General features: G+C 31.1%; 2 protein-coding genes across 9 annotated transcripts in view; both read left to right on the top strand.

Annotated features, from left to right (window-relative positions):
• Positions 1-13: 13 nt before the first annotated feature.
• LOC145311233 (uncharacterized) lies at positions 14-19,701 on the top strand. Of its 8 annotated transcripts, none has more exons than XR_013876618.1 (15): positions 14-32; positions 158-267; positions 953-979; positions 1,760-1,898; positions 2,390-2,499; positions 4,349-4,432; positions 6,173-6,219; positions 6,426-6,521; positions 10,224-10,273; positions 10,482-10,583; positions 11,762-11,854; positions 12,066-12,153; positions 12,427-12,503; positions 18,781-18,967; positions 19,327-19,701. XR_013876618.1 is itself a non-coding variant. In XM_080150518.1 (14 exons), the coding sequence occupies exons 2-14, from the start codon at positions 168-170 to the stop codon at positions 18,875-18,877; spliced, it is 1,107 nt and encodes a 368-aa protein (XP_080006644.1). In that variant the 5' UTR covers positions 14-32; positions 158-167; the 3' UTR covers positions 18,878-19,701. The 8 variants fall into 8 exon arrangements, 2 of the variants coding, with proteins under 2 accessions (XP_080006644.1, XP_080006643.1); XR_013876617.1 differs by having other exon boundaries at positions 19,248-19,701; XR_013876615.1 differs by having other exon boundaries at positions 19,179-19,701.
• dock (SH2/SH3 adaptor protein dock) overlaps positions 7,582-22,754 on the top strand; it is a 592,107-nt gene continuing 576,934 nt past the window's right edge. Inside the window, exon 1 of the mRNA XM_080150516.1 lies at positions 7,582-7,622. The gene's annotated coding sequence lies outside the window, so the exon portion shown is untranslated. The remainder of the gene's footprint in view (positions 7,623-22,754) is intronic.

The following is a 22,754-nucleotide window of genomic DNA, read 5'->3' as shown; positions in this document are numbered from 1 at the left end:
TTTATTTCAGATTTTGCTATTAAGAATTTAAGGAAATGGACAATGATTTGAAAAATAATTTTAAAAAAACCAGCACAATAAAGGATTAGATTGAGTAAAAGTTTGAGTACTTAAAACTTTGTTTAAAACCATATTTTAAATTATGGCCCATTTTTAGAATAAAAGAAATGAGTGATTCTGATTCTGATTTCGGGGATTGTGACTTTATATCAGCAGCTGCAAGTAATGTACAGCTACAATGGTCGGATACCAGACTTTCAATGTCAGGCAAATGTTGTGCTTTGTTGTAGTTTTGTGTTCTTGATTTTTTTGGTAAAATGACCGTTAAGAACAGAGAGGATTCATTTATCTTAAAAAACATCTCCCAACCCAGAATTCATAAGGGCTACAAGAATCGTTCTTTCGGTCGTAAAGGCTGTTACAATTTCAGAAAATAATTTCTGCATGTTTAGGTTTGTATTTTTTAACACGAAAGTACAGTAATCTTTTTTTATATTCAAAAAGGCATCATTTTGATGTTGAACAATTCTTTTTAAAAATTCTTTTATATTTTCACCTGACACTAATGAATTTTTTTGGAAGTGTTTGAAAGTTTAAGGACCAGTTTTTAAATATTAAAATCCAAAAAGTGTCAATAGCAAATGTAAGGTTGACTTTATTAGAAATTGAATATTAAGTTTATCTGAAATTATTAATGATTCAAATTGTCCAATTTAGCGAGAAGATGCAACAAAAAGCGTTATATACCGATTTTCGGCGGCAGCGGCGGTTTCGCCGCCGTTTCTTTAAAAACCATATAATGCCATACTACTATTAGAGTAATTGATATTCCATATTTAACGTTCTACTCGATGTTACATACCTTTACGGAAAAGCAGAAAAATTAACCACCTTAATTCTACTAAAAAATTAATCATTATTACACCAACAAAAACAACAATTATTATTACAGGAAATCCTGCACGAGATAACCAGCAAGGAAAATTGACAATTAATACTTTAAATTTATTACTTCTATAAAAAAAAATTATTGCTAAAGGTACTGTCTGAGCAGAGCGCAGAAATAAGATTTAGCCAACAAGCGAAATAATTCTCTAATATTTTTTTTTTTTGGGGGGGGGGGCAGATAGTAATGTCGTCAATTCTACTTTGTGTGACCCCTAAATTACGTATAGTTTCATTATTTTTTTTCTTGAATTCATTTTGTTGTTGCAAGCTACTGTCCAAGTCTTGTTGGGTAGTGTGGTGTATATCGAAGAATATACAGAGAATATATGATCATACAATCTTTCTTATACTGCACAGTAGTGGTATTCGCTACTACGACCATTCACACACACTTACACTAGTTGAATGCACAAAAACTATCGAAGCTATAAAATGCAGCTTATACAAACAAACAAAAAATTAACTCGAAATAAAACACGAAACCTATACATACGTGATTTTCAGTTGTCGTTTGGGGGCAACACTTAGTAGAAATGAACGACCTTTTTATCTGCTCCCCAAATATTATTTTTTTTAGATTTATTTCGCTTGTTGGCTATAACTTAATCCTGCATAAAATGTCTTAAGTAACATGCATCAATTCACTCCCCCCCCACCCCTATCAGCCTATTATAAAAAATGAAAACATATCTTTAGATAGAAATAAAAGTATTGAGATTGCGGTAAAAGGCAAAAAAAACTAAATGATCAACTTTGAAATTCCTTTTTTAGTCAATTAGAAAAATAAACAAAACAGTAATAATTGTACTAGTAGACCAATCAATGAACTCCAGCACATTTTCAACAAATGATGAAAATTCTTTTGTGAAACCTGTGCTAAGTGATACTTCTCCCTCCCCTGTACCTGCAAAGAAAGCTAAGCCTGCTGCCACAAGGAAGGGAGGACGAAGGTAAGTAAAATTAAAGATAATAAAAAGGAAAGGTCGGGAAAATAGCTTCTAACCACCCAAATACATTTATAAAGCTTCCCTGAAAAGTACAACTTATTCGTACCAGTATTTTCAGAGATCTTTTGCTTCAGATAAAAACACTTCTTCTTTATTTTATACTAGCGGCTAGCGTCCACAACAAGTGTTATTTGTTTATAATCCTATTATATAAAGTATTAAGAGTTTTTTGTCTGTCCCGAAGAATCTCGCTAACCGCTAAACCGATAATATTCTTCTTTACAGTGAAGCTTCTTATAGGTCTTGGGAAGGTTTAAAACTATTTTTTACTTGAAACTCAAATTTAAAATGGGCTGAGGTCAACTATTCCCTTCTAACTTAAGTGCACTAACACTTAGAGGCTTCTAGTGGCGTAGCCGCTAGTGTAAATATAATTATAATATAACATAATGCTCACGTTTCGCCTCACTAATTCATAATTAATATTGTTTAAGATCTTCGCGGAAAAGTGATGCAAATGAATCAATAGAGATTCCCGATGATGACAACACAAATGTTGAACCAACAATTAAAGAGAATATCACCCCTCCTTCTTCCCCAAGAGGTTAACTTTCATAACCTAATATTTCTTTTAAAATGGAATAAAACTGGTTCTAAACCTTTAATGAAAAACATGTCGAAAATGTTTAGTTTTTAAAAGCGAAGCTTTTCTATAATTAGGGTCGGTCCGTACGTCCGTCCGTCCGAGATAGATAGCTTTTATTCGTTAATCTAGGCATGTTAGAATTGTCCAATCGATTTCAAACTTTGCATGATCATTCCTATAGTAGTTAGGTACGATTTAGAAAGCGTAGCAACTCTATAATCATTACCAGAATGTCCGTACGTCCATTTTAAACATGTTGATTTTTCTATTTTTTTAACAACAAATTTTTATGTGATCTAGTTATCCGTTTTATCTGATTTTTGGTATATTGATTCCTGGGACCACAAAGAACAATATTATAAGCGAAGCAACTCTATAATCAAGTCCTAAAATGTAAGTATGTCCATAAATCAAGCAGTTTTCCAACAAATTTACTTACAATTTTGCTTCGTCTCTTATACTTTTATATTCTGATTATTCAGTTCAGACACTATACAAGTTTTAATGTCGTTTTGTCCTACCGTTTCAGTGCTTCGCTTTTATGGATGTTGTCATCCTTGTTTTGATAGAAATCGTCTTCTGCAACGTAAATAAATATCTTTGTTGTATCATATCAAATACAGTATATTAAATCATACACTATCGCATTAAATACGACAAAATTAAGTATAGCACTTATGTGAATTTGGAATACACATTCGACCATGATCAATATGATAATATGATTAGTGGGTGAGGAGGGGCATAGACCTGTAAGGGGCTAATCCGGTAATTTTTTACCCACCTTCATAAAATAACCTTTATCTCCATGTTCCTTTCAAATGACAGAAAAAAACATAAAAGCAAATTTGTTCGTTATTAAATTGCCTGCAAAAAAGTATAAAATGAAAATTTTATGGGTACTTTTTGGGTCGAACGAAAAAAGGTGTGTAAAGATCGACCTACACAAAAATTGGTAAGACCTAGAACTGACCCGTAAAAACCTTTTGAACTAAGAATTGCCCGCTCTTTCCAAATCCGTTGAGAGCTTTAAAATAGAGCTCATATTTTTTTCAAAAATGACCATAGTTGGTGGCGGGGCATTTTCCGGTAAATTAAAAAAAATCAAATTCGATTTATAAGGTCAATTTTCAGGTTTTTATATATTGGTAAAATCTAAAATTCAATATGGGCTTTTTAAGGATTAGGCCAAAAAGTAAATAGAACAGGGGCTTAATATAAAAAAAATTATGATTTTATTTTAAGAAAATTTTTGCGAGAAAAAAATCAAAATTTATCGTCTTAATAAAATAGAAGGAATAGTCCGATCCTTATGAAAATTTTTGTGGATAATTCCAATAACCTATACCTACTAATTTTGATTATTTACATTTGACTGGTCGTTTGGCCTTTTTCATCGATTTTTAGGTTGAATAATTGTTACCGGAATAGCTCCTCCTGTGGGGTAATTTTCGGTAATTTCTTTGAGTCCAATTATGACAAACTTCTAATGGTCTTGGTTTCATTTGAAAATATTAATATTTATTTACCCCATTTTTTTCTTTCACAAACCCGATAAAATTACCGGATTTGCCCCCCCTCCCCCTATTAATTATTTTATTTCTTTGGTATGGGCCATCAGTCAAAGGGAATTATCCTAAGATCTTTTATTCAATATTATCCGTGGAAAATTGTTTACATTGCAAAATAATTTTTGTAGATAATTCAAAAAAGGTTTTTACATGAAATAACAAAATATGAAAATAGAAATCTACAATTAAAAGGTAAAATTTATGGTTACTATTATTTATATTATAAATAATTTTAGCTGAAAGCTCCCCTGCTTCCTTCACAAAAAGCGGGAAGCCACGCGCAGTCAGAGGAGCAAACAGAACTAAGAAGACTGACCAGGAAAACATTCAAATAATACCTATTCTTTAAAAATACAAGGATATCGCATAGGTTTATGAGGAAATGTTTCAGGATATATTAAAGTTTGAGTACATCCTACCAAGAAAACTGGTTTAGAATATATCCAAACAATTAGGATCATTTTCTAGATGCATGTGAGTTTTTAAGGGAAAAGGGAACAAAGATTTATTTATAAAGAAGGTTTGTAAAATATCTGAATATATATAATTTACTTACTTACATATTTATGTGTGTGTGTATTTGCTGATTAAGTTCTCTGTTTTTGCTGGTTCCATGGTATTTTTTTAAATTAAAGGTGTACTTAATCCCTGGATTTTGCGCATGCATATTGCATTGGTAAGACTAAGCCTATAGAATAACAATCCTCTCAATACATAGGAAGAGGGACTTGTGTTCTAATAAACATATAGTAGAACATTGGTAGAACTAAGTAGATAGGATGACAATCCTCTCAATACATAGGAAGAGGGACTTGTGTTCTAATAAACGTATAGTAGAACATTGGTAGAACTAAGTAGATAGGATGACAATCCTCCCAATATCCAGGAAGAGGGACTTGTGTTCTAATAAACATATAGTAGAACATTGGTAGAACTAAGTAGATAGGATGACAATCCTCCCAATATCCAGGAAGAGGGACTAGTGTTCTAATAAACGTATAGTAGAACATTTTAGAACTAAATAGAATAATAATCCTCTGTAGCTTATTGTTGCTTCGCTATTTATGAACATAATTGTCCTTATCTTTTTTTCATTGATGACCAACCCAACCTCAGCTGAAAGAATTCTCTAAATTCCAAGTTTTCCGTATAAAATAAGATGTGCCATAGTTGCCGCCAAAATATTAAAGTCGTGCATTCAAAGATTTGTTGGATATTACCTAATTTAGGTAATATCCTTGGATGAAAGAGCATTAAATATTTCTAAATCTTCTCTGGATATGACTGGATATTGATATTTAAGTACTTTTTAAAATATTTTTGTGCCTAAAATGCCATGCATTCTTTTAAGTGTTAGCCTTTTATTCTTTTAGGGGTGGACCATTAGTTCATCTTCTGTCCTAAAAACTTAACTAATACACATATGTATACTACAATGACTGGATTCATAGCATTTGTTTAATCATTCGCTTTTCAGAATTTGATTATTCTAGCAATTTGTAACATATTGTTGCTCTTATTTTGGCGATTCAATTGAACATTTGGGTGAAAATGAAAATGCTGGAGTGCAGTTTTCTCGGCCATAAATTTCAACATAACAATATTCAAATGTTTTTTCCTCCCTGATTAAAATGCTTTTTTTCTGAACAGTCATTGGTTTTATTTCAACTTTTTATTGAGGATTTTATTTAGGTATGCAAGTCCAGGTAGTTTGGTATTTTTAATGCTCAGAATCCTATTATATAGGTATAATAAGATTTTTTTGTTTAACTAAAGCTTTAGATATCAAAAATGCTAAGATCTCTGGATCGACTTAATCAATTGGTCTAAAATTTTCAGTGATAGTTTGTATTGGTATAGAGCAGGAAAAATACACAAATGTACAATTGTTTTATTCACTGCGTTCCACTTTATTATGGAAATCTTAAAAATTATTGAATCTGCACTTTTTAGATTAATATATAGCTTGTCATAAAAAAATGAGTTTTTACAATAATTATGCAGAATTTATTCCTTTAAATCTATTTTATTGTAATATCATTGGATGTTGTAAAAATAGGCTTTGAGACGCATTGAAATGGCCCAACAAGAGGAACGAAACAGAAAGGAACACTAATTACATCATTTTATTTATTCTTTACCTTTAAAGAAGTTTATTTTACGGTATAGATAATAATAGGAGTATGAAAAATTTACCCCTCGATTTATTTTTAAATTAAGGGGAGGTAGGTTGTCAGTGCTCTACAGGGTACTTTGATTGAAAGCGCAAAAAATCTAATTGTCAAGTTCAAATTGTAATTAATGATTCCGCAGAAATCTACAAAAGAGAATCCCCTTTTGAAGCTATGGAATAAATCTTTGAATGATTCTTCTATTCTCATTGATGATGGCGATCTGGTCGAGGTTAAGGTAAAAATTTTACAATTAATAACATGTTCCCTAAATTTTGTCTTCAATTTAATATCTCATATTTTTTTTTCTTTTATTAGGACTTTGTTATTGGATCTAAAACTCCAGTAGGAGGTCAAATATTTTTTATTTTATTTCATGTAAAATGTGTAGATATTGTTTTTTTTATCACAATTTTTTAAAAGATTTAGTTTGCAAATTTTTATTTCTTTTAGCAGAAACAAATATACATGTCCTCCAAAAATATATCCTTACTTTTTTGATATATAATATTTTTTATGTTGGAGTTATTAATAAAAACAAGAAAGAATAGGTGGGTGAAATTAAAAACCGTCTCGAATATAAGTAGAATCTAAGAATATTGTTAAAACACAGCTTTCTCCATAACTTTTTATATTTGGATGTAGGGGGTATTTTTTGCGATATTCCGTAAATTGGGTACACTTATTTGGTAAAATTGTTCTTAATAATGACCAAACGCATAGTATAATTTAACGCATAATTAAGAACAGTTTGACCTAATAAGCGCATTTGACTGGAAGCTTGCACGAAACTTTACGAAATATCGCGAGAAAAAAATGCATCCCTTCTTCCTATGCTTTACCTTTTCCATTTACTATGTATTTAGATCCATCAAGTAACATTATTATATCCATGGATGTCATAACTTATGTTTATATGTGTAAAGTAGCATATCTTAATAAAATCAAAAAACTCTTAGGTAAACTACAGAAAAAGAAAAATATTTCAAATTCCAAGATGTACCAAGTAAAAACAAATGATTAAGATTACAAAATGAAGGAAATAAAAAGCATTCATGACGTTAGTAATAAAAAGTAGATAATAGGAACAAATCCCAATAGTTGGCCAATAAATCTTTACTAATCACAAAATAAGAGAAAAAGTTTGTTTTGTACAAGTTTTCTCCATATTTTCAAGTATTTTTCTTTCACTGAGAAGGGACACACAATACAAAATTTTACAATGTGAAAATATCTCTTACAATTGTTTGCCGTAAATTAAAGTGCTTCCGCTAGTTGTAAAGTCTTTCACTTGACTGAAGCAGAAAGATAATATTGCTTGATTCACTTCTACAAGAGAATTGTGATAGTCAGTTTTTTTTTATTTAAATATATCTATGATAGAAAGCAAGCATATAGTTTATTTTATAAGCATAGATTAAAGCCTTTGTCTTACCGTTTTATTAATGCTGTTAACAATAAATATTTTACCTACAGCTGCTTTTAGGTAATCTTAGTTTGAAAATTTTGATTGCCTTATTCCATAACTAGATGATTTTTAACCATACACATTTCTAAGTAATTAAATTTTTTTTTAAATTAAGTTGGTTTTAAGATACTAAAACGCAACAAAAAAAAAGAAAAAAATTGCCATTATGAACAAAAATAGTAAGATTTTTAATGTGACACCTTACTTTTTGAATTCTGTTGAGTAATTATTGAAAAAATCTATTTTGTTGAACCCCGTTTAATCAAAACTTTGAACTCGTCACGAATGGGTTAAAAACATAACAAAAATTAGTATACGTTCATTAGAAGGTAAATTGCCACTCATTCATTAACACATATTAGTTTGAAGGTTTAATTTTTCCTTTCCCTGATTCTTTGGTCAAAAAGTTGCATGTATTAATTTAAAACATGAAAATCTTATTAGTTTTTTTTGAAGGTTTAACCTAGTTCTGAATGTGCTATATTATTTCTTCTGTAAAGTAGGAGCTAATATTGAAGAAAAAAATATTATTTTCATTACCGTTTTCAAGAATCCTTCATTTTATTTAGCTTTTAATAACGGATTAAAATAAGTTTTTTTGATTTGGGTCTAAATGTTTTTCTGTCCATTATTATCAATGCTTTATTTTTATGTATGTAGTCATCCTTGTTGTTCAGAATTTCTTTACAAACAAAAACAAAATAGTAAATCAAAGTTTAAGATGATTGAAAAAACATTGTTTGTCCTTAAAGTATTTTTGCAAAAGCTTTAAATCAGTAAAATATTTTTCCACGGTTAAACGATATTTGGCATCTAAAATAAAATAAAACAATTCAACAATTATTAAATAAACATGAGAAAACGAATTTAGAACACAACAGTCAATATATATTGTAACTTGATTGTTGACAGTAGAATTGAAAGGGAGCAATAAGGAGCTAAGTTGTCGTATTTCATAATTCTCATAGAATATTATGAACAGTATTCCTTTTATGGACCTTTTTTTGAGTCACTACAGTGATTTTGAATGTGAGTATGTTCAAATATTTTTCTTTGGACAGTGACACCCTACAGTTAATATCATTGTAGGCTTGGTAATTTCATTCTATCTTCTCAGAGATATATGTTTGGATTTAATTTGAACGTTTGTTTTTTGTACACCCTGAAGTTATTTGAGGTTTATCATGTGTAGACTTGTGCAAGTATCCTGACAATATCATACTAGTATTGGATAGGGTACAGTTTAAACCACCCAGACATTACATTTTTGTGGCTTCAGTCAGTAAGTCTGCACATGACCCTAGCACATAAATAAAAATAAAAATTAATTTAAATTTATAGAGAGTTTTAAGAACCGTTATGCATTATATTATCAGACCATATTGTCAAACTATATAAAGCTTAATCTCTAAATAATATATGTATAGTTATTAAAATGATATAGATACATGCATTTAGAATCAGGAAAGCAAGACATGAGTTGCTTGTTAATAAAAGAGCTGGGGGGTGGGATAGTGGGTTGACATTGATAATTGATGTAAAGGGAAATTGTAAGTATCTCTTGTTGAAGTGCATAGTGCAAACCAAGTGAATTAGGTCATTTCATACTCAGTCAGATATTAAGGTATAGGTAAAATAAGCACTATTGAGTACACACTAACAAAGAAAAGGATAAGATCATTCATAAAAGAAAATTGACATTCATTTAAGTCAAATCGTCATAGGAATTGCCATTACTTGTTTCAATCTCATTAACTGTTTCTGTATTTCTGTTAAGTTTGGTTTAATATGAGGTTATATTATATATACACCACTGCAGACAACCAAACATACATACACATTCGTACTTGAGATGAGATATTAAGAAACGACGCTTCCCTAAAAGTTGAAAATGGTTTCTAATTGGACAAAGAAATAAAGAAAGTAATGGGTACTCTAAAGGTTATGATTCATGAATATACAGTGACATTGTTTTAAAGAAAAGACAAAAATTATTTTGCTAATTGCAAGTGCTCTTTTTAAAATCTTAGCTTTTAAAAAGTAAGTCAAATTGTTACAGTTCTTATCGTTAATTTATACATGTTAGAATTGTCCTATTAATAGGATGATAATTTCATGGACTAAAATACACTATGTTATGAGCGTAGCTTCTCTATAATCTACTATTAAAAGCCTGTTTTTCCTTAATAATATTCTTGTTTATTTAATATTAAGGATGTTGTCATAAAAAATAGAATTAGTATTTTAAAGGCATACAGGTATAATTACTGTTAAGATAAAGGGGTTATTATGACCCTTCTTTAATTTTTAAAACACAAATAAGATAAAAGATTTTCAACATATGAACTTAATCTTTCTGTATTATTATCCCGAAGATAATCTAAATATGACCATAGAATGCTATCCATAATTAACTATGCATAATAAATCCAACTTTTTACAGGTCAGAATTAAATTTTTTATTTCTTTTAGATTCAATGGAAGGCCAAAATTCATAGGGTGGAAGTGAAAAGTAATGAAAGGTAAGTTTTTATTTTTTTGCCATTTTTGTTTATAACTTTTTTTTCATTTTGAAAAAGAATACGAGAAATGTTGGTTTTCAGTGGGTATTACTAATTCTACACTACACTAAAGCCACTATCAAACAAAATGCCAAAACTATATATATTTTTGCTTAGTTTTAAAAGTGGCATTTCCGCCACCCATCCTTTTTATTTGTATTGTTTTCAGGCTGGGTCAACTTATGGATAACTTTGCAAAGACTGTAGATTTAAAATCTGGAGATGTTGGGTTCTTAGATGATTCTCCAAACAATTATATTGAAGCTGCAAGGAAAAATTCTTTTTATTTGTAAATTTTAAATGTAGAGCATTGATACACCCCTACATATCTTTTTTTTTAATTAGGTTGAGGTGAAAAAGTATTGTATAAGAAAATATCTTGGCGTTTATGCAGGAGGGATATAAGATGATAAGACAATTGACAAGACTATTGACGATAAATTTTTGTATATCCTCAGTGATAATAAACAAAATTACTCCTTCTGTAGATAACAATTATTGATTGAAACGTTGAACCAATGAACACTTAACTTAATGAACCAACCAATCAGAGTTTATTAAAGTCCCCAACGAATAAAAAAACGTTACTATAAAACTTTGGGGACAATTGTAATAAGCAGTCCAATGTCCCCTCCCTCCCTGCCTTTTATGATATTTCGAAAAAGTTATTCATAAAGTTTTGATCACCATCTTTAGCTAAAAAAATGGATATCATAGACTAGTAAAAAATAATGGGATACCTTAGTTACCTCGTACGGGCGGGATTGTAGTCCAGGACTTTATCGACTTGATGTACTGTCCAGGTCCTGGTCTAGCAATCCAGGAGAACTAAGGATGACTGTTAAGCACCCTTCTCTGTCCAAACACCCAAGGATATTAGGTTAAGTAACATCCATCAGACAACCAACTCTTTGTCTGAGAAGTCCTAACTGTGCATGGTAACGAGTTGCGCCTGTTTTGGGCCAAGGCATTCCCCCTACTCTAACTATTTATGTCGCGCATCTGACATAGCAGCAGTAGGAACCATTTTTAACGTCTTTAGTTATGACGCGGTGTCGGCCCGTGATTCGAACCTATCACCTCCCCGACGACGAGCGGATGCGCTACGTGTTGAGCCACGGTCGCGGGTTAAATAATGGGATAATTTATATTTTATATTTAAATGCTTTTCACAGCACAAAACTTTTGGTTTAAAATTTTTCGGTAAATTTGTCTTAATTACCCTCTTCTAAAATTAATACAAAATAAAAGATCTAATCCTATAAAAAGCTTTACTTTAAAGGATACACAAATCGATCCAGCGGTCAGTAAGTACTTTTTGTGCAGACATACGGTTAAACAAACATTCTTCCTTTGTTTATAGGGATATAGTTTGATATTGTTGATCTACTTATGGGTATAAATGTCCTTAAAATCTGGAAAATTTTACAAATAAGATCAAATTAACAGAACAGCAACGGAGAAAGGAAACCTGAAATGGATGGATAGAGGTTTGTTGGTTGAGGAACTCAATCTTAATGCCGCCTCTATTTTAAAAGCCAGGTACAAAAAATAACATTTGTAGGGGTGGCATTTCTCACTCACTCTAATGATTTACAAATATTTAAAATCAGGATAAAACAAATTCCTTATACAACGAAAGCCCCTTAAGAGGCGTTGACACGAAAGGGACTATAGCCTAATAATCTAAAATAGGAAAAATATTGTTCGTCTGTTTTTCAAGCTTTGTTAATATTGCCAATCTTCTTTTTAGATGTATAGACGAAGAAAAGGCTGAATCGATGAACACCATAGAAGTTAAAGTTCAAACACAGGATAGGAAAGCCAGCGTTCAAATAAAGGTGTTATTAATAAAATTTTCACATTTTAACTAGGAACGTCTAGTTGATGTTGTTGTTTGGGGGTGGGTGTAAAGGGGTCTCATCATTCTATTAAAATTAATTGTACCACTCCCATCTAAGATTTGCGTCCTGTATCATAAGAGTTAGGATTTTTAAGATACAAAATTATGCGGTATTTGAATAAAAATGGAGAAAAACAATGTTTAAGACAGAGTTATTCTTTAATGGCAGAAAAATTGTAAACTATTTAATCAAAATATTCTTATTTTTTAGATAATGAAGATGGATCCAATGAAAAAGTTGATGGAAACATATGCTCAAATTAAACAAGTTGATGTCAGCACTTTGAAGTAAGTATTTTTTATCAGAGGGTGGGAGAGGTTAACAGTAGATAATTTAATATACGAATAAATGTTTTCGCCAACTTTCTAAAGCTACCATGAAGAGATTAATTTATACTCTTTCTGATTTAAGAAAATTCCCAGTTCAGATTTTATTCTTCGTAGAAAATTGACTAAAATACGACACTCGATTTTTTCAGCATGGTCCAGAACTGGTTTTAATCCAGCTAATATTAATCGTTTTCGAAACCATACTGGAATTCACATTGGTTTTTATCAATATTTGCCCTATGAGAATATGATAAAGTCTCTTTGATATGAAGCATTCAAATAAATTAAATGTTTGTATTATCAACACTTTACGGCAATTCTCTCATTTGAAATAGGTATATCTTGTTATTTTAATCGTCATAAGTGATCTTTATTGTATTTAACTCTCTCTAATATCATCCTTTTCAAAGTTTGGCCTTCTAAAACTAAATATCTTGCATACATAACAAGCTTAAAAAACTGCTAAGCTACTAATCAGGGTTGTCATTTTGGGCGGGCGCTTTTGGGCGGGCAGTTTTGGGCGGGCGGTTTTGGGCCGCCCAATATAAGGTCCTTTTGGGCAGTTTTGGGCACCCCCCTTTTAGGGGGAGAGAAAAAGGGGAGGGGGTTAAAAAAGAGGGGGGGGGCGGGCCTATTTTTTGGGTGATATCCTTATACTTAAGTAACAGGATGTTTGTCTGTGTGTCCCAAAGGATCTCGCTAACCACTGAACCGACCGGGTTCTCCCTAACAGGATAGCTTCTCGTAGGTCCCGGGAAGGTTTATAACTATTTTCTTGGGGGGTGGGACACCCCAAACCCCCCCAAAAATTAAAAATTCCCCCCCCCTCCAAATTTTTTATTTTTTTTATTTAAAACTAAAATTAAAAGTGATAGGAGGGCACCCCCCCCCAAAAAAAAAATTTTTCTAACCCCCAAAAATATTTTTTTAAATTTTTCTTTTAATATCTAAAATAAGAAATTGGGTAATCAAATTCGACTCCCTCATCCTCAAGTGCCCATAGAGGCCTCTAGGGGCGTAGCCGCTAGTCCTTATACTAAAGTAACGGGATGTGTGTCTGTTTGGTTGTGTGTCTGTGTGTTTGTACCGAAGGATCTCACTAACCGCTGAACCGATCAGGTTCTCCTTAACAGGGTAGCTTTTCATAGGTTCTTGGAAGGTTTATAACTATTTTGGGGGAGGGTACCACCACCCTCCTAAGAGAAATCGTCCCTAGAAAATTTACACTCCCCCAAAAACTTTTTTTAAAATTTTTAAACTAAAAATAATAATGGTGGGAGAACACCCACCCCGCCCCCCCCCAAAAAAAAAAAATTGTTCCCCCCCCCCCTCCAAATTTTTTTTACTTTTTCTTTTCAAATCTAATATAATAATTGGATTATCAAATTTGACTCTTCCCTCCTCAAGTGCCCCTAGAGGCCTCTAGGGCCGTAGCCGCTAGTTAACTATATAAATTAGTAAGCTTTTTTGTATCTAGAGAAGGATTTCGCTAACTGCTGAACCGATGTGGTTCTCCTTTCCAGTGGAGCTTTTATAGGTCCTGAGATGGGTTTAGGCTATTTTATTTCTAATAATAAGTCTAGGTATGGTTTTAGGCTATTTTATATCCTTTTTACGACAATTGCCCAAAAAGGGTGCCCAAAACCACTTTTGGGCGCCCAAAACCCTTTTGGGCAATTGGGCCGCCCAATAACAAAAAAAGTGCCCAATTCGACAACCCTGCTACTAATTGAAAATGTTTTCAGAGTTAAGGATTTGAATTAACGATAGTTTACTTGTTAGGCTTCGCCTACCATCTCATTAATAATGGAGAAAATTACAATGATATGTTTATGTTAATATGTTAATATGAGCTTTGTTGTAAAATCAGATAAAAATATTAGAATTAGATCAGGGTTTAAAGATAACACATTATTACATATTAACTTTGTTCTCATTATGGCATATGTCTTACTTTAATCCACCCTGATTAAAACAACATTACCCGAAAGCTTAAAGTGTAAATTTTTGGATATTTCATTCAGAGATTTTATGCAAAATTGTCAGACAAGAGTCATCTACTTGCAGGACTTGGGGGCGAGCACCCGAACCCCTGACCCACCAAACTCCCATCTATTTAAATGCCCCACTGGTTAATGAAGTTGTACTAAGTTATGGATAAACGATGCAGAGGAAAGTTTGAATGAAATTCAAATTTTGGCCTGGATCTAAATCAAGTTTTGGCATTTCAGTAGTGAATTTCTGGACGTAGGAGTGTATTGTATATGTATGTGGTTTGTTAAATAATATTCAAGGCAAATCTTTATTAAACTAAATACCCCCTCCGATGAACCGCGACCTTTGCTTCTAGTGAAGACACATCGATCTGCTATTCACTGTACAGATATTGGATTCTACGATTCATTCTATAATGATAATATATATGCATCGCATCGTATTATAGACAGCTTTCTGCTGATAGTAAAATGAAAAATTAAAATATAAATTCTTTCTTTTTTTATGACTTGATTTTACTATTCTTTAATTTGTTTGTAATTGATAATTCTGTATGGCTCGGATCTGGTTCTAATACATCAGATATTAGAAGCGATATTGGGGAGAATATTACTGCGCTCGAGAACAAAACTTGTTGTTTGAGCTTGATGCCCTCATATAAGATATTATTCAACATTCGTTAAAATACACGCATTCTAAACAGGAGCATACTTATTATTACCAGTTAACCCTGGCCTAAGTATGACAGGTGTTCCAAAAATGGAACCTAACATCAAAAAAGAAAGTCGTAGGGTAAAATATCATGGTTGAAGGATTTTCCATGTTATGTAAAAGAAGGAAAAGAGTGAATGCGCCTACTCTGTGTTGTATGAATGTAAGACAACCTTGAGTTATATGTGAATACGAAGAAAAACTTCACTAAACTTGTGTATAGCAGTTTCCAGCTGTATAGCCAGCTTTTGTGAATAGCCTGTCTTAAAAAGAAATTGTTAACCTAAAAAAAATTTAGTAGCTATCTGTAATAAAGTCAGATTATTTCATTGCTAAAAACATTTATTGTATCCTGATTTAAATCTTCTAGTATTTAAGTTTTCTTTAACGCATTTTTATTTTCTATTCTTAAGAAAATATTATATATGATAATAATATAGGAATGTATTTTGAGCCGCGCATATAATTGAAGTCTAAGCAGTTTGATACATACTACTTTCTAAAACTATAAACCCCTGTATTTTCCGCCAAGCTAAGCGAAGAATTATTAAGCAAATTATTTTGAGCCGTGCTACTATTTAAAGCTTGTAGCCAAAGTATGTCACATAATTTTAGAATCTGGATTTTCACAAATTACAATTTGTCACAAAGAAAGAGAAGGGTGTTCTAAATCTTAGATAGATTTAAATTAAATGTTTTAAGGGTTTAGAAATGTATTAATCTAATGAATTTTATTCAATGCACTTATGAGTAGTAGTAAGAAATTAGAAATGCCCAAGGGTTTGAATGCTTAAAGAACTTTCCACCTCCCCTGTTTGGCAGTAAAATCTGTCGGTCATTTATGCAACTAAAATGTTATCTTCCATTTATACATCAATACTTAACATAGAAATCGCTGTGTTAAAATGCATGATTTATATTTTTGCTCTATTTCTCATTATGTCAGTCCTTGTTCCTTTTCCATCCTTGGATTTTAATATTTGTGGTTTCTCGGCAATTCCTCTTTTAACGCTAGTGAACTACCCATAACCTTTCCATCTCCTTTGTTTCTTTTTTTTTATAAGAAGAACACTGCTTAAGAATAGGATAGGTTAGATAAAGTAAGGGGTAATAGAGCACCTCAGGGGCTAAAATTGGATGTAGGAAGGATTTAGTTGGCCTACGGAAAAAAAGTGCGAGTCTTTTGGTATATTTTCTAAGTTTAAAACAAATATAGATGAAAGGACATAGAGAAATCAATTTATTCATCATATTTTACATTTAGAAAAATCTAAAATATTATCTTTATAAGAGTAATTTTATAATTTTAATCATTGTTAATTGGCAGGTGTATAGTATACCCTTACAAGTAATATATAATATATACAGCATGACCCTCGAAAAAGTATTTTTAAGCATCTGCAGCCCATATTTCTCAATGAATCATCAAAAAATGTATATGTCCTTGTTCTCTGTAGATTTCCACATAAGTAGATATAAAAATATTTTTTTTACATCAATTAACAACTGAGATTTTTAGAGCCAAAGTTTTGAAAAAGTGGCTGAGGAAAAAGTAACTTTTCAAGAAAAATGCTTTTTGAAAGTGAAATGACGTGTTTTCCTCATAATTTCAATACTTTTTATAAACTTATATAAAGATGTTTCCAAGAAATTTATTTCATGCTGAAAGCACTTTTTTCACTTGCTCTAAAAGGCATTTTTAGATTAGTGTAAATTGCAAAAACACCCTTACAGAAAGAAATCCTATAAAAAATAGTAGCAAATTGAAAGTTTACATAAACAGAAATCAAACACTTTTTATTTTATCAAAATAAGTTAAAAACCCAAAAAGTTACAGCTACAAACTTTTATTAAACATTTACCAATTTAAATGATTTTTATGTGTCTTAGATTAATTTGATGAGTGGGCGTGAATTTATTGGTAAAGGTGGCGATAATCCTCTCGGTAATGAGCATAAATTGGGGAGGGGTTTATTTAAGGTCATATTAATAAGTGGGAGATATTATAAGATTTGAGGGAAAATGGTTATAAGAAAAATGTATTCAGTAAAATTTGAAAAGTAGTTTTTTATATGTAAAAGTAACGTTTTTTAATGCAATAAAAAATGTATCAATTGTAAACTTGCTCTTCTTTCTTATTTGTTTTTTAACTGGTTGATAAAAAGTAATATACTAATAAAAAACTAAGAAATATTTAGCAATATCCAGTTTCTCAAGCACTTTTTCCAAACTTTGGCTTTAAAAATCTCGGCTGTTAATTGATGTAAAAAAAATATTTTGATATCCTTTGATGTAGAAAATTATAGAGAACAAGTACATATGAATCTTTTAATATTTTATTGAGAAATATAGGCTGCAGATGCTTAAAAATACTTTTTCGAGGGTCATGCTGTATATAAAAAATAATCTTTCAAACGTCATTTTGAGGTCAAACTGAGCGTTATTCCTGTTGTAATCTAATTATAATTTTGGTGGTAATATATTTAAAGAATAAATATTCGAATCTTTGAAAGGTCTTTAAATTTTCATCATGTAATTTTAGTTTAAGAAACTCTAAGTAATTTTGAAAAAAAATAATGATAAAAATAGAGTAATCATTACTTATCTTTAATTAAGGGCTTACAAATTATATAAATATATTGAGAGTAAGAAATTTAGAATAAAATACATAAACTTATTACGATTCTTAATCTTCTTTTACTTGTATACGGTAAGCCCGGTAAGGTCAGGGATGAGTTCTTGAAAATAAGGATGAGTAATCCTTGGTAGGTCTATTTTTCCTAAATCGAACAAAAAGTTGAAAAAGTAACGGCTTTTTTTTTTGACTATTTTTAAGGCAAATCTGCCATAAATTACGTAGGAATCAACTTTTTGAAACATATTTTTGCTTTAAATCATGTGAAATGATACAAAAAAACATGTTTAGATTTCTAGTACCAGCAACTAGCGGCTAGAACCGTTTAAAAACGTTTTGGAACAGCAAAGAGTATTATGTGTAGATAGGTTTCGTGATGATTTGCCTAGAAAATAGTTTTAAAAATGGCTAAACCGAGCGGTTACTTTTCTAACTTTTTGTTCAATTTAGGGAAAATAGACCTACCAAGGATTACACATGCAAAATTTCAGATCAAAATTCGAATTCTAAATGCCATTTGCTTACTGATTACGAGATGGTTGCATTAACCCCTCCCCCCCCCCTTTTTTTATTACAACCACAAAGTAAGTCTATATAAAAAATTAGATAAAATGGATTTTATTTCAATAGATTCAATGAGATTTATACGAGATGAGTCTATACCCGAATTTAAACTAATATTAAACCCACCACTTTTCCTCAATTTGGAGGTACCAGAGAAAGAAAAAAAAATTCTTGAGGGGGGCATTATCGTCATCCCCAAAATAACCCCTGAAACCCCCAAAAAAGATATAGGTAAATAAATTTAGTCTTTAGAAATTTGATTAAAATACAAACACCTGTTATGCTGGGTTCTATACTTTCTATACAATTATCAATTAAATTATTTTTCAGATTCTTTTTCGATGGCGAGGAATTAAACAAAGACGAGACGGGAGAGGATCTGGACCTGGAAGGAGATGAATGTATTGACGTACATCCTGCTTCTTGAAACTAATTATAAAGTAGCTGCGCTACTAATAATTCACCTGTTTATCTTTTTTTCTCATTATTTCATTATTCATATAATTTTTATCTTATTGTAACTACTCTAAAACTATTAGATGTCTGTTTGTCCGTTTGAAAGATTATAGAACAATTAGGTACTTTTTCTAGATCATAAAATTTTAGAATTTAAATTTCTCACAAAAAGGTATTAAATTAAAGGCAAAACATAAAAATGCAGTCAGTTGGAATCTTTTATTGAAAATGCTGATCATTGATTTAAATTGATTTATTTTCAAACAACAAAGCATGAATAATAAAATACGATTTGCAATATTTCTCCGCTATTTATGGACGTGGTCGTCATTGTTTATAAGTTTTCATTTCAAATTACATAGAAAATTATTACATTTCGTCGTGTGTGGTTGGTATGTTTCGTAAAACTAGTTCTGCTAGGTAGCAAATGAAATTAAATTGGCATACCAAATTTATTTGTATATGATTTCTTGTTATGTCCTAAATTAAAATGATTTTTTGCAGGTCTTTATTTCCACTTATTGCTTTATGAAATATTAATTTTTGTAATGTACTAACATTTGTAATAGTATTCTTTGATCAAAGGCGCAACGGGGGATCGAGGGGGGTGCAGGAATTGTCGGTTCCCAACAAAAAATTATCAAAGAATTGCTCATCTTGAGAGCCATCCTCCCACCCTCTAAATCTCTGTGAACGTGCTTAGACCTGTTAAATATCTATAAATTCTGATTATTTTTGTATATCTAAACCTGATGGTAATCAATACGCTTAGAAATATATTTATGTAGATACAAACATATAAAAGCTTTTTATTTTGAAAGGGGGCATAATGAGGAGTTTCAAAGGCCAGGGGATAATCTAGTGTATGTTTCAAAATTTTTAGGGGTAAAAAAGACTTGCGTTAAAGGTGGTTTGAGGGAGTTAATCTAATGTATTTTTAAAATTGTGACTAGGGTAAAATGAGGGGTATCAAAGTATAAAGAGTAGTTAAAAGTAGAGGGGTATAAAGAGGGTAAAAACCCACTTTACCCCCAAATTTTGACGTATATGAGCTACTCTATACTTCTAATTTTCCTTACGCCCGTCTGTAATCTGTGCTTTTTTCCCCTTTTTCTAATCTGCTATTTCTGACAGTAATGACGTAATTGTCCTCGTTTATCATAGTTTTAAAAAAGTGTAATGGGCTATTTATCAGATTATTATTTTTATCTCCACGAGAAAAATAGAGTAAAAATATGAGCGTTGAATTATGACTTTCTATTAGACAATTTAATTCTAGAATTTACCATTCGGAATTTTAAAGGGTGTTAAAAAAAACTGATCGGTCACAATTTAAACCAATGTAAGTACTTAAAATCTTGGAGATTTTTTTCTCTAGACAACTTTACCAGAATCTAACTCAATCTTGTGCAACAAAAAGTCAGAACCGTCATTGAGACATGGACGGCTCTGTCTAATTATAATTTTTGATGTTTTTGCCAAGTCTTTCTTTATGGTGCCAAATTGACTAGGATTTTGATAGAAACCTGGTAAAGGTGTTTATAGAAATGTCTTTATATGCCCCATAAAGACTCCAAACATTATGGGGTATATCTACAAGATTTAAAGTAATTAAGACTGTTTGTTCTTTTTAAAAACAGACAACCTTTTCTTAATTTGTAATAAAATATGCACTTTCAGCGTAGGGCAAATTTCTCTGCAAGATCTACGTCCTAATCTGTAGAGCTCTGGAGAGGTGAGAAGGTTCTTCAGTATTGTTTTGTTATTGTCATTGCATGAGCATGAATTGAATTATTTTTTATTAGTTTTGGACCAAAACTGTAAGGTTTATATTGAAAAAAAGTGAAGCGATTGATTTTTTAACACCATTTAGCTGTCTTATTTGATTCATTTAATGCGTCTTGTCTTGTTTTACTCCTTTTTACATTAAAAAAGTTTAATACTATTAGAAATAAGAAGAAGTCAACGTTTAATTTTAATATTTTATGCTTCATAACAAGTTTTTAATTTTGTACCCAAGGCTATATTATGATATTATAATAGTCGAACTATACTCTATTTTATATTTAAAGGAGACTACATTTTTACACATTTTCGTGAATTCCTTACTTTGAGATTAATAACATCCAGAAATCACAGCTTATTTGGGAGAACCCAATCGTTTAGGTGGATAGCGATATTTTAACAGACAAACAAATCCTAATACTTTATTCTGTAAAAGTGGCTGTTGCGCCCATACCATCTAGTGGCTCTTGTCTTCGAACAGGTAAGATGTGGGCAGAAAAATAGCCTTAAACCATTCCAAGGCTTAAATGGAAAAATAAAATAGTCTAAAAGCATCCCATGACCTATTCAAAGCTACTCAAAAAGATACCATTAGCAATCGAAATCATAAGCTTCACACAATAAATCATTGCTACTTTATAATATACTAGTAGCTTCGCCCCTAGCCTCTAAAAATGTAAGGTATATGGAAAAAAGGGGAAGGGGATTTTTAGCTTGTTGTTTTTTAGGTGCCCCTTCCCCCCCTCCCCCAGAAAATATCTTCAAACCACCACAGTACCAGTAGATATATTTCCTGAAGAGTAGAATTCATTCGGTTCAGTGATCTTAAGCTTCTGACGGACAGATAGACCTCAAGATACTTTATATTATAGACAATTTGGAGTGTCCCTTTCCACCATATCTGCAGGTATTATGATAGTCCTTATGAGTCCCAAGGGTGGGATGTCCAGCCAATAAGGATAGGAATAAATAATTATGGATAGAACATTTTAAATTGGAAATATTAAAATAAAGACTATAATCGCATCTATTACAAACCTCAAATTATTGTTATGTAATGTTAGAATATGAGACCAAAGGCTAAAACAAAAATTTTAATTAAAGACTAAAATTATTCATCTAAAAGTACTCATTCCACATTTCTGTAACCTTTATTGCATTAGTTTATCATATATAGACTAAAAGGATATCATCCCCAAAAGCCCCAGGCAAACTAGACATTCTCAAACATTTAGGAATAAACAAAATTAGAAAAAAAAGTTGAAACAGAAAGCATATTGCAGTAATCATTTTATTCCTAAAGATTAGGTACTATTTTAAGTACTGCCATAAAAATGCACTAATAGACCCAATTATGACCTTAGGAATGAAACTTTTTAAGCAGAACATGTAAATAGCCTTGACAAGAAACAGGGGGTTTCATAACAATGTAGTTCAAAGAAGTAAAAAATAAGTTTTGGTTTTAAGGTCTTCCAATATTAGCTTAATTTTTAATTAAGCTTTATAAGGTTTCATACTTGTTTCTGCTATTCCCTACAGAGTGATAACCCAAAATTCAGAGAATTTTTTAAAAATGAAAAGTCTCCTTCACCCTAAAAAAACATGAATTATATAAAACAAATTTTGTCTAAGAAAATATAATTTAGTCTACGTAAATATATGTACATAAAAAGACGTTATTACTAATATTGATTATTTCTAAGTCGCCAAAAAGTTGCTTCTTGCCAAAAAGGTTCTAGGTTCGATTCAGCACTTCAAAATACCTTCTAATATAAAAGGCGTGTACTTTTTTTATTACTAAATTTTAGGATCAAGTGAGGGTTAATGTTAGGGTATTTTTTTTATTCTGTCAAAAAAACCATTAATTGAACTGCACTTGTGTTTAGGATATTTTAATTAACAAAGAACCATCTACAGGGACATTAAATCTCCATTGAGAATGTCCACAACGCTAGAGGTATGTCGTCCACCTTATAGATAAACAATTGTAATTACCTCTAGTAAATCTCTAGTGATTCTTAGTTTCAATAATCTATAATACAAAGTAGAACGATGTCTGTCCG

The sequence above is a fragment of the Acartia tonsa genome, chromosome 2 (genome assembly GCF_053477335.1).
Source record: "Acartia tonsa isolate MP-2025a chromosome 2, ASM5347733v1, whole genome shotgun sequence".
Classification (NCBI taxonomy): Eukaryota; Metazoa; Arthropoda; class Copepoda; order Calanoida; family Acartiidae; genus Acartia; species Acartia tonsa.
The sequence above is the reverse complement of the archived record's forward strand: the minus strand, read 5'-3'. Positions and strand labels throughout refer to the sequence as shown.

What these genes read in the sequence shown, in the direction of transcription:
- LOC145311233 (XM_080150517.1), top strand. Translation starts at nt 168, where the DNA reads ATGAGTGATTCTGATTCTGATTTCGGGGATTGTGACTTTATATCAGCA. An exon ending in TGCACGAGATAACCAGCAAG is followed by an intron (nt 980 to 1,759) that starts GAAAATTGACAA and finishes TAATTGTACTAG; the next exon opens with TAGACCAATCAATGAACTCC. An exon ending in AAGCCAGCGTTCAAATAAAG is followed by an intron (nt 12,154 to 12,426) that starts GTGTTATTAATA and finishes CTTATTTTTTAG; the next exon opens with ATAATGAAGATGGATCCAAT.